This window comes from Lutra lutra, chromosome 3 (genome assembly GCF_902655055.1).
Source record: "Lutra lutra chromosome 3, mLutLut1.2, whole genome shotgun sequence".
In the NCBI taxonomy this organism is placed as follows: Eukaryota; Metazoa; Chordata; class Mammalia; order Carnivora; family Mustelidae; genus Lutra; species Lutra lutra.
In genome coordinates this window covers 30,533,510-30,547,714 of record NC_062280.1, presented here as the reverse complement: position 1 = coordinate 30,547,714, position 14,205 = coordinate 30,533,510, and the positions used below count along the sequence as shown (strand labels likewise).

General features: G+C 39.9%; 1 protein-coding gene across 1 annotated transcript; it reads left to right on the top strand.

Moving 5' to 3' along the window:
• Nucleotides 1–4,678: 4,678 nt before the first annotated feature.
• On the top strand, nucleotides 4,679–5,722 carry LOC125096255 (histone H1.8-like). Its single transcript, XM_047723043.1, has one exon. The coding sequence runs from the start codon at nucleotides 4,679–4,681 to the stop codon at nucleotides 5,720–5,722; it is 1,044 nt and encodes a 347-aa protein (XP_047578999.1).
• Nucleotides 5,723–14,205: the final 8,483 nt, after the last annotated feature.

The window sequence follows — 14,205 nt, the reverse complement described above, 5'->3', positions numbered from 1 at the left end:
AAACCTCATCAACATAACATACAATGTATGTATAGGCAGGTTTCCTTAGGACACATACATGACCTCATGCTCACCTCTACATACTTTGGACAAAATTCCACTTTCTAAATATTCATCCTAACTTTAAATAAAAGAAATGCACTCACCTTTGCTTGGAGAGTCACAGCCTTGGAAGTTATTCCCTCTGATCTCCTAATTGGTTGTAAATGAAGTTTCCTTTGTGTGACAGCTCCACCTGGTATAGTCTCTGCCTGTAATTCCCCAAAGAGCAAACTCACATTAGTTCAGTTACAAGACCATAATCAGGAGGGAAATTTTGAACTGAGAACAAGGGTGTTAAGGGAACAGATGTGTACAGGATGATGACATCTCATCCATAACTCCATACCTCAATCCCACTCAACCCTCAGGATGCTGGCAAAGATAAATATATATATATATTACAAACAATAAATAAGAACAGACTTTTTTTAATTCAGGAAAAAAGAAGCTTTGAGAAATTTAAAATTTGAGAATAGAAATGAAAAATTCACTAGAAGATTTGAAAGATGAAGTTGAAGAAATCTACAGCATATAGAACAAAGGGGAAAAAACACATAAGTAATAAGCAAATTAGAAAATATGTATAGAATATTCAATATCTGATGAGTAAGATTTCCAGAGAGAACAAAACAGGAATGGGAAAAAAATCAGCAATAAAATAATCCAAAAGTATAGAATTCTTAACACAACAGATGATAGGCCCACCAAAGCCCAGAGTCCTACATTTCAGATTGGAATAAAGAGATGATCCAGAAAGCCTCCAGAAAGTGTGCTGATAAAAATTAAGTTGCATGAGAGTCAGAAATGGTTTTTAAATTTCTCTTCAGCTGGAAACTAGTAGGTAGAATCATGCCTTCAAGATGCTAGAGGATAGTTGTCTTTCTCCGATTGACTTATTTCGCTAAGCATGATACCCTCTAGTTCCATCCACGTCGTCGCAAATGGCAAGATTTCATTTCTTTTGATGGCTGCATAGTATTCCATTGTGTATATATACCACATCTTCTTTATCCATTCGTCTGTTGATGGACATCTAGGTTCTTTCCATAGTTTGGCTATTGTAGACATTGCTGCTAAAACTGTTTTCAACCTTGAATTCTATACAAAGGCAAATTCTTATCAATCATTGTTAAAATATTTTTAGAAATTACAAATTTACAGAATAATTTCTCCCCAAAAATCCCTCTTTTAGGAAGCAGCCTTTCTCCAATAAAATAAAATAGAGGGGCACCTGGGTGGCTCAGTGGGCTAAAGCCTCTGCCTTTGGCTCGGGTCCTGATCTCAGGGTCCTGGGATCGAGCCCCGAGTTGGGCTCTCTGCTCAGCAGGGAGCCTACTTCCTCCTCTTTCTGCCTGCCTCTCTGCCTACTTGTGATCTCTGTCTGTCAAATAAATAAATAAAATCTTTAAAAAATAATATTAAAATAAAATAAAATAAAATAAAATAGAAACCCAAGAAAGTCAAAGACATGGTATCTTAGCCTGGTTTGTCCAAAAAAGCAGAACCTGAGGCAAATACTGTGTTCTTAGGAAGTACACTCCCAGAAGCAGGAATAAGTGGTGTGGGGAGAAAATTATGGAAAGAACTTTTATGTTCTTTTTTTTTTTTATGTTCTTTATTATGGAAAGGTATTTTTCAGAATATCCACCCAGGGAAATAAATGGTGAAGGATTTGTCACTTAGCTCCTGCCCAACATGGGTCGAAATTTCTGCTGAGGGTACCAACTCTTCTGCCCTTCTAGAGGGCTCATGCATGAGGACCAAGTGGTTACTGAGGTGTCAGAGAAGCTCAAGACCAAGACCCATTGGTCTCATAATTAATTAAAGGCTCTCAAAGAAAAACTAGAGAGATAGTAATCTACAGTCAGTATAGTGAACAATCCTCCAAAGGGCACAGGTGGGTAACCAGTGCAGCACAAAGTAAACGGAATTTTCTGTCACTACCTCAAAAGCTTGTTCTAATATATCCCCAAAGCCTTTTAAGTACCTGTGAGGCACCAGGAAACATGCAAGATATGGAGGGTCAGAGATACATATGCCTGGTCTTTGGCCTTATTGCTCCCTCTCCCTCGCAGCTCTTACCACAATTGTAATTTCACAGTTATTGGTATAGCTCTTTGTTTATTGCCAGGAACGGCATCTGTTTTCACTCACTACTATATTTCCTGTATCCAGCAAGGTACATGAAATACAGTAGTGGTCAATTCACATTTAGTTAATGAATGAACAGATGAATGAATCAATAAACAAGAGGATAGATGGTCAGCGATGAACTTGGGTCAGATGGACAATGTGTAGGTTGGGAGAGCACCAATCAAACTACTTCTTATATTTCCTACCTCCAGCTCTTTCCCGCAATGGTTTTCTACTTAATCCAAAAGTCATTCTGTGTTCCCTGTGGCTAAGTGATTAACTCTGGGAAGTAGTGGCAATGTGTCAACCTCCTGAATCCCTCAAATACATATCATAAGACTGGGCAGAGACCCGACATAGAACTCACCACCTAATCTGTGACAAGCACAGCCAGTCCAGCAGCCCTCCCAGTTACACTCCCATCACTAGGCATGAAAGTTAAACTAGAATACATGACTGAGTATCAGGGAGGATAAAGGTGTTCATGACATCCCTCTGGCCCTCTAAGCTGTCTGACCTCACAAGAAAACCTCGAAAAGAGGAAAGATCTAAAACTAATTTCTGCTACACTTGTTCAGAAAAAAAGCAGGATGTGAAGAACTCCCTTGAATTCATTAATTCATTCATCTGTCTCTATGTTGACTCAGTAAATACCTATTAAGTATCTATGACTATAACATGTCAAGACTATATATGAAGTAGGCAGGACTGGAGTCACATGTATTTTCACAATACTATAACGAAACAGATGCATAATGTTGTATTTAGAAGGACATCTATTAATAATAGAGGAATTCATCAGGAAGGAATCTTCTCCCATACTTACTTTCCCCCAAAATAAAATTTATTTTTTTTTATGTACTCACATAGCAGCAAGTCACCAACTCACATAAAGGTTCTAGAGAAAGATCTTCATTTGCAATTCTTTTTTTTTTTTTTTTTTTTTTTTTTTTTTGCCTTTTAAAATTGCCCAACAAACAACTGCTGGATCTTTCATGTAACTTGGCATCCATATACACCCTAACATCTGTTGAACAACTGGCAGAATTTTTTTTTAATTTATCTTCTTTTCTCCAATTATGTAAAAAGCAGTAAGTAATCATTGAAAGGATTTTGTTTCTGCTGTGATTGGCACTCATGAAGGCTTCATGAGCCAATAGCACAACCAGATGTTTCCCTTGCAGTAGGTAGGAATTGCCAAAGATATTTCTACTATCTGTAATTTTCCAACAAGCATTTGCTGAGCAACTACTATGAGTCAAACATCGTACTAAAAGCTGGAGAGACATAAAATGAAAAAAAAAAAAATGCCCCCCCTTTTTGAAGAGCTTCCTCTCCAAGACAAAGGATTGACAGGTAAGCAATTCCTGTAGAAGGTTACCAGAGATAAAATAGATGTAGGGGTAAGTTCTGTATTGAAGCATCTACTCTAGTCTGAAGTGGTCACTGAAATGGCCTTGAAGGATAAGTAGGACTTCCCATGAGAAGAAAAGTCCCGGATGGAAAGAGATTTCAAGGACCAAAACTTGCATTTGCAAAAGCCTGAAGTGAAACTGAAAACTTTGGGTATTACCCAATATGGATGAGGAGAGTGGAAACGGAGTTATTAATACTGGGAAAGAAAGTTACAGCCAAATCTGGAAGAGCTTCTTTTGCCATAAAAAGAAGTTTGGGACTTATGTAAAGGGGCTGCATTTTGAACCTATAGCAATCTTCCTTTTGTTAAAAATAATCCCTTAAAGTCCAACTCTTAAACAACTACTATATTGTAATGTTACCATTTCTTTATAATTGTTCTAAAAGAAAAGATACTAAAGTGAATTGCTTAGTTCCTCTCTAATAATTACTTTAAGAGCCAAAGTGATTCAAATTTTGAGAACACAGATGACATTATCTTTGGTCTTACCTCATATGATCATACTGCAGTTGAATTACTAGGAAAAAAATTCACTTGAGAGGGCATAATATTAAGTGTCATTTATATATTTGCCATTGGGGACTTATATAGTTGTCATACTGAGTTTCAACTTTAAGTTTTAACAAAACCTTCTGTTTTCTCATGTACTTAAAAATAAAATGTATGTTTCTGAAGCAGACCAACAAGAACAAATATGGGTAGCAACACATTACCTTACTATCCCAGACCCTTCAAAGTCAGGAGCTTTTGCTATTGAAAGCTTATCCCAATTCAATCATGATACTAAAAAAACAATAACTTTTAATTAAAATGTTTAAATTTCTGCTCTGCAAAATACATTTTAAGATAATTAAAAAACAAGCCACATGTTGTGACAAAATATTTCAAAAGAGGTATCTGATAAAAGACTATTACTCAAAATACACAAAAAACCTTTAAAACTTAAGAGTAAGAAAATGAACAACTTGATTTAAACATAGGCAAAAGATCTGAATAGACACCTCAACAAAGAAGATATACAGATAACAAACAGACGCCTCGGGAGGGGTCTGACCATCAGCGTCTGCGTCCCTGTCTACCCATGCAATGGCTCCTGGGAGCTTTGCCTCCAGCGACATCTCGACATCCTCAGTGTCCTCAGCCCCCTTGCCCTCCACAGTGGGGTCATCCGGGCTGTCTGGGTCTGAAGAGCCAGGCCCGAGTCGCAGCGCCATCCGAGGGCCTCGCCGCCACCCGCCTGTGCTACGAATGGTCCTGGAGGCACTGCAGGCAGGAGAGCAGTGCCGGGGCACCTCTGTGGCTGCCATCAAGCTTTACATCCTGCAGAAGCACCCTATGGTGGACAGCCTCCGGTTCAAGCACCTGCTGAAGCAGGCCCTGGCCACGGGCGTGCACCGTGGTCTGCTCATCAGGCCCACCAACTCCAAGGCCAGGGGCGCCACTGGCAGCTTCAAATTGGTTCCCAAGCATAAAAGGAAAGTCCAATCCAGGAAGACATCCACCAAGACCGCCCCCAGGAAACCCAGTGAGGCCAAGGAGAAGGTCCCTAAGAAACCAAGAGAGGCAAAGAAGGACCCTTCCAACCCAGCTGAGGTGAAAAGGGGACCGAAGAAGCCTCGAGAGGCAAGGATAGCTCCTCCCAAACCAGGTGCAGCCAAAGAGAAGGCTCCCAAGAAAGGCGGCCAGACCAAAGACCAAGAGGCAAGAGTGAGTGAGGCCAGGAAGGCCTCTCAACAGCCAGACAAGGCCCCATGGGCTCCTCCCAGTGCCACTGGGCTCAGTGAGAAGTCAAAGGTCAAAGGCAGAAGGAAGAGCCAAGGTGGTGAGGCCCCCAGGAAGACAAAAGCTGGGAGTCAGAGTGTAGAATCCATGGTCCCTAAGGGCGAGAATGGTGCTGCTTCTCCAGCCAAAAAGAAGGAAAACCACATCCCTAAAGAGGTCATTGCCCATGTGGCCAAGGAGGGGCCCAAAGCCAAGGCCTCTGCTCGTCCCAGGGGTGGCAGGTCTAAGATGGTCCCTGAACCCCTGGCCAGGAAGATAGAGGCCCCCAAGGGCCCGAGGAGGCCGGGCGTGCCCACCAAGGCCTCATCATCCAAACTGGCCAGTAGGAAGGTGGAGGCTGAAAGCTAGAGCTGGGGTGAAGACACGGAAATCCTACCCGAGTTTTATTCCCCCAAAAACTGTCACTCTATTTATTTCATTGTAACCTATTTATCAATAAAGACTTTTTCTGTCACACAAAAAAAAAAAAAAAAACAAATACAGATGACAAACATGTGAAAGGAAGTTCAACATTACATGTCATTAGGGAACTGTAGATTTAAATAATGATATATCATGGCAATCTCATTAGAATGGCCCAAATCCAAAATACAGTCCACACCAAATTCTAAAGAGGACATAGAGCAACAAGAACTCTGATAGATTTCTTCTAGGAATGCAAAATGGTACGACCACTTTGGAAGAAAGTTTGGCAGTTTCTTACAAAGCTAAAAGTCTTACCACAGAATCCAGCAAACAAATTCCTAGATATCTACCCAATTGTGGTGAAAACATGTCTACATAAAAACATGCACATGAATGATTATAGCAGCTTTATTCATAACTACCTAAATCTGGAGACAAAATTACTTCAGCAAGTGAATGGATAAACAAGATATGCTACATTCTTACAATGGACTATTACTCAGCAAGACCAAATATGAGCTATCAAGCCATAAAAAGACATGGTGGAACCACAAATGCATATTGCCAAGCAAATAAAGCCAGTCTGAAAAGGCTACATGCTGTGTTATTCTAACTATATAACAACATGAAAAACACAAAACTATAGAGACTAGTAAAAAGGTGAGTGGTTGGGGTGCCTGGGTGGCTCAGTTGGTGAAGCAACTGCCTTCGGCTCAGGTCATGATCCTGGAATCGAGTCCCACATTGGGCTCCCTGCTCAGCAGGGAGTCTTCTTCTCCCTCTGACCTTTCAGGTGGAACATGGGATTTTTAAGGGTTGTAAAACTACTGTGTGTGATACTATAAGGGTAGATACATGACATTGTATTTTACTTAATAAATAGCTAATAATAATATATCAATGTTGACTCATCAATTGTAACATATGTACAACATTAATGGGAGATGTTAATAATAGAGGAAACTGTTGGGATGGGAGTTGTTATGGAAGTTCTCTGTGCTATCTGCCTAATTCTTCTATAAAGCTGAAACTGTTATAAAAAATTAAGTCTATTAATTTTTTAAAGTTGATAAGAACTAAAAGAATGATATGATTAAGGAAAAATTATTTTTCTCTCCAACATAACTCCAAGCTAATTCTTTAATATGAAGTGGAATATGACCTAAAAATAGTTTAAACCAGGTCATGCCAGTTGACCTTAAAGATCCCCCCATTCCCCACAGCATGACTGAGGATGTAATAAAGAAGATTGTAGGCTGCAGGACCCATTGCTGTATGTGAGTCCCAATTATGTTCTGGTGACTGCACTATACTAGTTTTCTTGACTGTATAACAAATTACCACAAACTTAGTGACCAAAAACTACTCATATTTACTATATTACAGTTTCTATGGATTGGAATCCAGACATGATGTATGTGGGTTCTTTGCTCAGGTTCTTATAGGTTACAATCAAGATGCTGGTTGGGCTGCATTTTATCTGAAGTCTTGACAGGGGAAGAATCTTATTCCAAGCTCAGTCAGTTTTGTGTGACTGAAGGCCTGGCTTGTGGCGGGTCACTGGTTGGAGACCGCCTCAGGTTCTAGAGGGAGTCTCTCAGTTTTTGATTGCATAAACATGGCTGTTTACTCCACCAGGCCAGCCAAGAGAATCTCCTTCCCTGCAGTCTGCTAAAAAAAGACTCATATATCGCAATGTAATAACAGGAGTTATGTTCCATCATCGTTGTTATACCTATTGGTTAGAAACAAATCACAGTTCCCACACACACTCAGTAAAGGGGATTTATTATACAAAAGAGCAGGCACCTGGAATGGGGAGGGGGGACTCACAAGAAATCCCTAGGACTTGTCTGCCACATGTACTAACTAGAGAACTGCAGGAAGAGCAACCAAAACCAAAACACCCTAGAACTCACGGTCTTGAGGAGAGACTTGAGATCTATGAAAAATTGCATTTAGCCCATTGGCTGAAGTTTTTACTGAAGGGATGTGATCTGTCAGCATGTACCCTCCAATTTTACTGATGCACTATGACTATGCAAAGTAAGCAGGTGTTTGCACTTCCAAGCCAAACCACAGGCTTGTTATTTTGTTCTTTTCGCTGAAGGTTAATAATAGAATCAAACACGTAGGTATCACTTATTATGTGTCAGGCACAGTTCTATGCATCAATTAACCATTGCTTAAATAATATTTTTATTATCCTTATTTTACAAAAATGAATGGAAGCACAGGGTGGTTTTAGGGCTAGTGAGTGACGGAGCCACGATTCAAACCAGGGAGGCCACCATGCCCTTTCATTACTTATAGATGATAGGAAATAGTGAATTGAAGGATGGAATAAACTCTCTGAAAGGTCACAAAATTTGAAAAGAGAAAAAAGTTATCAGAAAATTATTGTTCTATTCCATCTAAAGCCCACTCTCCCCAGTACAACTCTTTACCATCTGGCTCATTCACAGATTTTAATGAATGTTACCAAATGAAATTTTAGAGTGCTATAGTCCATCTGCTATAACTGGGGCTGTGGAAATATAACTTCTGCATTCTGCTAGTCAGTAACCAAGACTTATTGTCCAATTCCTTTCTCTAATCTACAAGTCATAATCATTGATGTCTCCAAGACAACACAACTCATTTTATAAAGAGAGATATCAGGGATGCATACACAGATCTGTATATAGTAGATTTCTGACACGTGATTTTATTAAGTGTGTGGTACTAGAAGGCCTTGTACTAGATGAAAACGTGATGGGGGAATAAAAATGACTATGGTTTCTGTCTGCCCCCAAAGAGTTTATAATCCAGTTGGAGAGGCAGGCATATAACAAATATAATGAAAGACAGAATGAAGTAAGTGCTACTAATAGAGGAATAAGCAATATGGTCTGGGAGCCCAGAGGATGAGTATTTCAGAATAACTCAGATGTCAAACTTGCACCCAATCCATACCTAACTGCAACTTTCTCTGTGATCTAAAAATGTCAATTTTTAAGAGTTCTGTTGTCAACTTAGAGAACAAAATAAAAAGCACTAGAGAGGCCATAAAAACCATTGGCAATCAGTTGCTGGAGCCACAGGAAGAAGGACCTGACAGAGAACCCTCCTTTCACTAGATTTGTTACTTACCTGAACAAAGATTCCTGTTACCAAGAGATTTCCTTCTCATGTTGAAAAGCAGGGAGAAAGGAGAAAAGAGAAATATTTCAAGGGGGGGGGAAATTAGCCAGAGTTCACACAGATTTCAATTTGATATAATAACCATGATAGGTTTAGATCTCTGGGATAAATTTTATGCTGTGTTCCAACAGTAAGATTACCACATTTATCTAAATTTAAAGAAATAATTAATTTCCAAATACTCTTTGTCTCTCAGAAATGCAGCAAGCATTTCAAGCAATGCTCAATGTATGTAAAAAAACACCTGGGGGCACCTGAGTGGCTCAGTTGGTTAAGTGACTGCCTTCAGCACAGGTCATGATCCTGGAGTCCCAGGACTGAGTCCCACATCATGCTCCCTGGTCAACAGGGAGTTTGTGTCTTCCTCTGACCCTCTCCCCCTCATGTTCTCTCACTCTTTTTCATTCTCACTCTCAAATAAATAAGTAAAATCTTTTAAAAAAAGAAAGAAAAGAAACACCTGGAAATCTTGTTACAATGCAGATTCTGATTCAGTAGATCTGGGGTTTCAAGGTTCTGCATTTCTAATGGGCTCACAAGCAATGCTAATGCTGCTAATTTCCATGGACCACACTCCAAGTAGCAAGGATTTAAAGAAAACAATAAGTATATATCTATGTGCACAACTTGTTCACTAGAAAGATTGTGGGGCACCTGGTTAGCTCAGTCATTTAAGCATCTACCTTCTGCTCAGGTCATGATCCTGGGGTCCTGGGATCAGACCCATCTGGGGCTGCCTGCTCAGCCAGGAGCCTGATTCTCCCTCTCCCTCTAACCCTCCTCCCAGTTCATGTTCTCTTATACTCTCTCTCTCTCAAATAAATAAATAAAATATATATTTTTAAAAAGTACAGTTATGACCCACCTTGCAGACCAAATGGCTACAGAATGGAGTAGGAAGAAGAGAATAATTTTAAAAGTAGGTCTTTTTTTTTAAGATTTTTTTTTTTTTTTTTGAGAGAGAGAAAGAGAGCATGAGCAGGGGAAGGGGCAGAAGAAGAGGGAGAATCCTCAGGTAGATTCAGCACTGAGCACAGAGTGTGTTGTGGGCCTCAATCCTAGGACTCTGAGATCATGACTTGAGCCAAAATCAAGAGTCAAATGCTTAACAGACTGAGCCACCCAGGTGCCCCTAAAAGTCAATCGTAGCTGGTGACTTATCCTAAAGAAGACTATACTCTGCTCTACTGCATGACATTAAATATTTTTATGTGATTTAAAATATTCTTCAGGAAATATGTATGCAAAAAAAGAAATATATATACATTTGTGTTCAATTTGTCATCATATAATAAAGAATTATTTAGCTTTAATTCTATCTTTGTGAATAGGAACCTTCACCCTCAGTGCTTTAATATTAAAAAAAAAAAAAATCCTAGCTCTTAGTTTAATTAGAGTGGATCCAGATTCTGAAGAATGTGAATCTTATAAAAAAAAAAGTGGAGAACTCTTCAAGAAAAAGAATATCCCATTGTGAATACAAAAATATAGGTATGAAAGTGAATATTTATTTAGAAAGAAAAATGCTCACCTCAGAGCCATTGGCCATGAGGAGACACATCATGGAGGGAATGTCAGAGTGGATGGGGAAGGTGGTCCTAAACAACTATGGTTAAAATATTGTTCACCCACTTTACACTCCTAAGTTCTTGGATGAGTCCTAAAGCTGAAGCTTTAATAGTTCACAGAAAATTTGTCCCTGGTTTTAATTCAATCCTTGATTAGCAAGAGTATGTCTATTAATATTTGTTTCAAGATAAACAAATCAGTAATAAAATCACAAATCTAAAATAATTTAAAAAGAAAATGCTATTTTTCCCAAAAAATATACAGAGAAAGCATATTGAAAATATAATCTTTTATATTATCTTTTTAAAATGTATTATTTTGCCTATCACAGATATCCTCTGATTTAAAAATGGTTCCTTTCTGGAAAGCCAGCTGTTTAGAACTCAGAACAGTGCATCTGTTACATAATTAGTTTCTCAGGGAAGCCCACAAAAAGTCTGTTTATTCTACAACATGTGTTCTATAATAATATAGAATGTAAAATCTATATTAACAACTTCCTGGTATCACAGTGTTCGAGAATTTCTCTGCCCTGGAATGTCCAGAACGTTTCTGATGGGATACGGAGCTTCCAGGTCCGCAGAGACCAACCAGTGCTCATGTTCCCTGCCAAGAGGGGATGGCAGCACCTCCAGCCCCAAGTCCATGACAGCAGCAATCCCAGACTAAGGCAAGGAAGAAAGTGAAGTAAAGGGTAAGGATGTGAGAATGTTCTACACCTCCCTCAGAGTATCTTCAGTCCAAGCTTGACTCCCCAAGTATCCGTTTCTTCCTCAAGGAAATCCCAGAATGTAGTCTGTCTCTTTCCCTTTTTCTCATCTACTACAAGACATATTTTCCTAGCCTCTCTATTTTTAACTCATTCCCACCAAAATGGCAATCTTTGCAATTTTCAAATGTGGTAATAATGCTGGAACTTACTAAGGAAAAGAATTGGAAAGGGAAGTTTCTTTCCCATGCACAGAGAACCTGGGTAGGGTATATAAAGAGAGGAGTAAGGTTTTTCTCACTTTATAAGAAAAATGCAGTTTTAGACCTAGATTGCCAGATATATAATCATAGATGTCAAGGCCAAGTGCTAGCATGGGCATGGATAGGGGACCTCGAATGTGAGCAGAAGGGATGAATTCATGAGATGGGACTGGTAAAAATACCGAGAAAACCTAGCTTAGGAGTGGAGTCATGATAGCAAAGGGGAGGAGGGAACATGGGAGCCCTGTTTCCTAGCTCTTCACCTCTAACCTGTTCTACCACCCCAGACACTTCAAGAAATCCCTGTGGACCACATGGGGAAGAAATGGAGAATCAGGGTCAAGAGCAGAGGCAGCCCTCCTGGTGTCAACAAAAGAAATCAGAAACAGAGAACAGGAAAAGCAGTAGCAACAGAGAAGAAAGGGGGTTTGTGGAACCACCTAATGAAGGAGGCTTTCATCAGCAGCTAGCCCAGCTTCGGGACTGTAGATGGTAATTGTATAGAAAGTCACATCAAATGAGGTTGGAGTAAGAAAGTTGGGAGGACTGACCTCTTCCTTCACTCGATGTTCAGAAAGCTCTCATAAATATCTCTTTTCCCCCCAGGAATTATGGTAACTTTGAAATCTTTATCTTCTTTTCTGACTCTATCCCCTCGTGCATAGAACAAAAATGCTGCTGTCTTCCACAAACAAGTTACCCAGTCAGATAAAGTTCTTGACTCCCAGTCAGACTCCAACCTGAGAAAAACTTCTTCCAAAAAGAGGAGCATCCAAACAGACTTAGTCTACCAAACAATGTGTGTTTGTTTTTAGAGGACACCCAGTGAGAACCCCAGGGAAAGTGCAATCCTCACAGGCTCTAGAACTCACACCCTGACCCTGTGATCTGACATTTCTGTTTCATTTCCTACGCACCTTCCCAGTCACTTTAATTAAGGGAAAGCAATTTCTCAACTTTTATTAAAAGATAAACTTGATGTATTTCCCAGAACTTTAGTTGTGTCAATTAAATTCTCCTTCATTGCAGGCTACATATTTGGGTAGCCAGTAAGTCACATGACCTAGGTATCCCTAACACTGTCTCCATGTTTCCTTCCTAATGTACACAGATGGGAAAACAAACACATGTTTCCAAAACCCAAGGCTCTCTGGGCTTCATGGCGAGGACTTTTTTTTTCCTTTTTTTTCTTCTTTTAATTTTGTGTCCTTACCACCTCCAAACACACACTATTGTCCCCAGACCATTTGTCTCTGAATATAATCAAGTAATTTTTATATATTCAGGCACCACAAGCCTACATGTAAAAGTGAACTCAATATTCATCTAACTCTGCCTTGACTTATTAAAACAGGATGCTCATCTCTCCAAACTTCTAGGAATCCTTGGAAGATATATTATGTGTGATACCAAACAGTCCAATTTGCTAAAACCTAGAATCTATCTTTTCCTCCTCCAGTTCCATCTTCCTGCCCTAGTGCCCACCAACAAACCCCCAGGCCCATAAAGTACAGGTAAAGTGCCTCCTCATGAGGTTCCTGGATGGGGCAGTTGGTTAAGGGTCTGTCTTTTGGTTTTGGCTCAAGTCATGGTCTCAAAGTCATGGGATCAGGCTCCAGATTCTCTCCTTCTCTCTTTGCCTCTCCTGCTCATGCTCTCTCTCTCTCTCTCACTCTCTCTCTCTCTGCATTTCTAAAATAAATAAATAAGTCTTAAAAAAAAAAAAAAAAAGAGTACCTCCACACTCCAGGAAGCCTGAAAAGGACCACAATACCAAAGCCATGCCTCAGTACCATGGCACCTGCTCCAGTAAGGTCTTGACACCATTTGTGCAGCAACACTGGGATTTAATTCCATGGTCTAGTAACAGTTCTGAAAGGATATACTGTTTTCTTTGCTTCTGGTGCCAGTGTGGTGATCCTGAGTCCCTTTGGTGCAAGAATCACCAGGACCATAGGGACCATAGTAACCACAGCATCCAAGAAGATGCATGTACCTTCTGACCTTTCCACCTTGGAATCGCACCCAGTTATATCAAGAAGCTCCAAGGAGCAACCCCCACTTCTGTGCCCTAGGTCTCAAGTTCCTTCTGCTTTTTTCATGTCTCTTGCTTTGCAGGGTTCAAGCACAGATGTGCAGCAACCAACAGCCTAAAGACAATTTGAACTAGAGTCACAATGCTTTCATTATTCATTTGTTTGTTCAGTTGACACTTATTAAGAGCCCACTGTCTGCCCATCCCAGTTCCATGCACTGAATTTACAGGGGTGTGCAGGATGAGGCCTTGCCTGCAGAGCTGGCAGTCTAGTGTCAGCTCAGCTGAACGACGAAGGCAGTGTGAAGAGTATTAGGGTCAGGGCTACAAGCAGGCCTCTATGATCAGACACTGAGACTGAACTCTGGCCTCATCATTCACTAACTGTGTGGTCCAGGTAACTTATTTAATCTCCCTGTACCTCAGTTTTCTCATCTGAAAAATTCTATTGACGGCAGGGCTGTTGGAAGTATTGGATAGGGTAAACGTGCATTAAGAACCAATATTGTCTTAATAACTTTGTTAACTGACGTTAGCCCATCTATGTTACTTATAAATTAGTACCATTTAAATTGCAATTATAAACATATTAACAAGTCATTATTATTAATGTGTACTGTACAAAAGGTGGATGATTGTCTTTAGTTTCTGGAAATCATGAAAAACA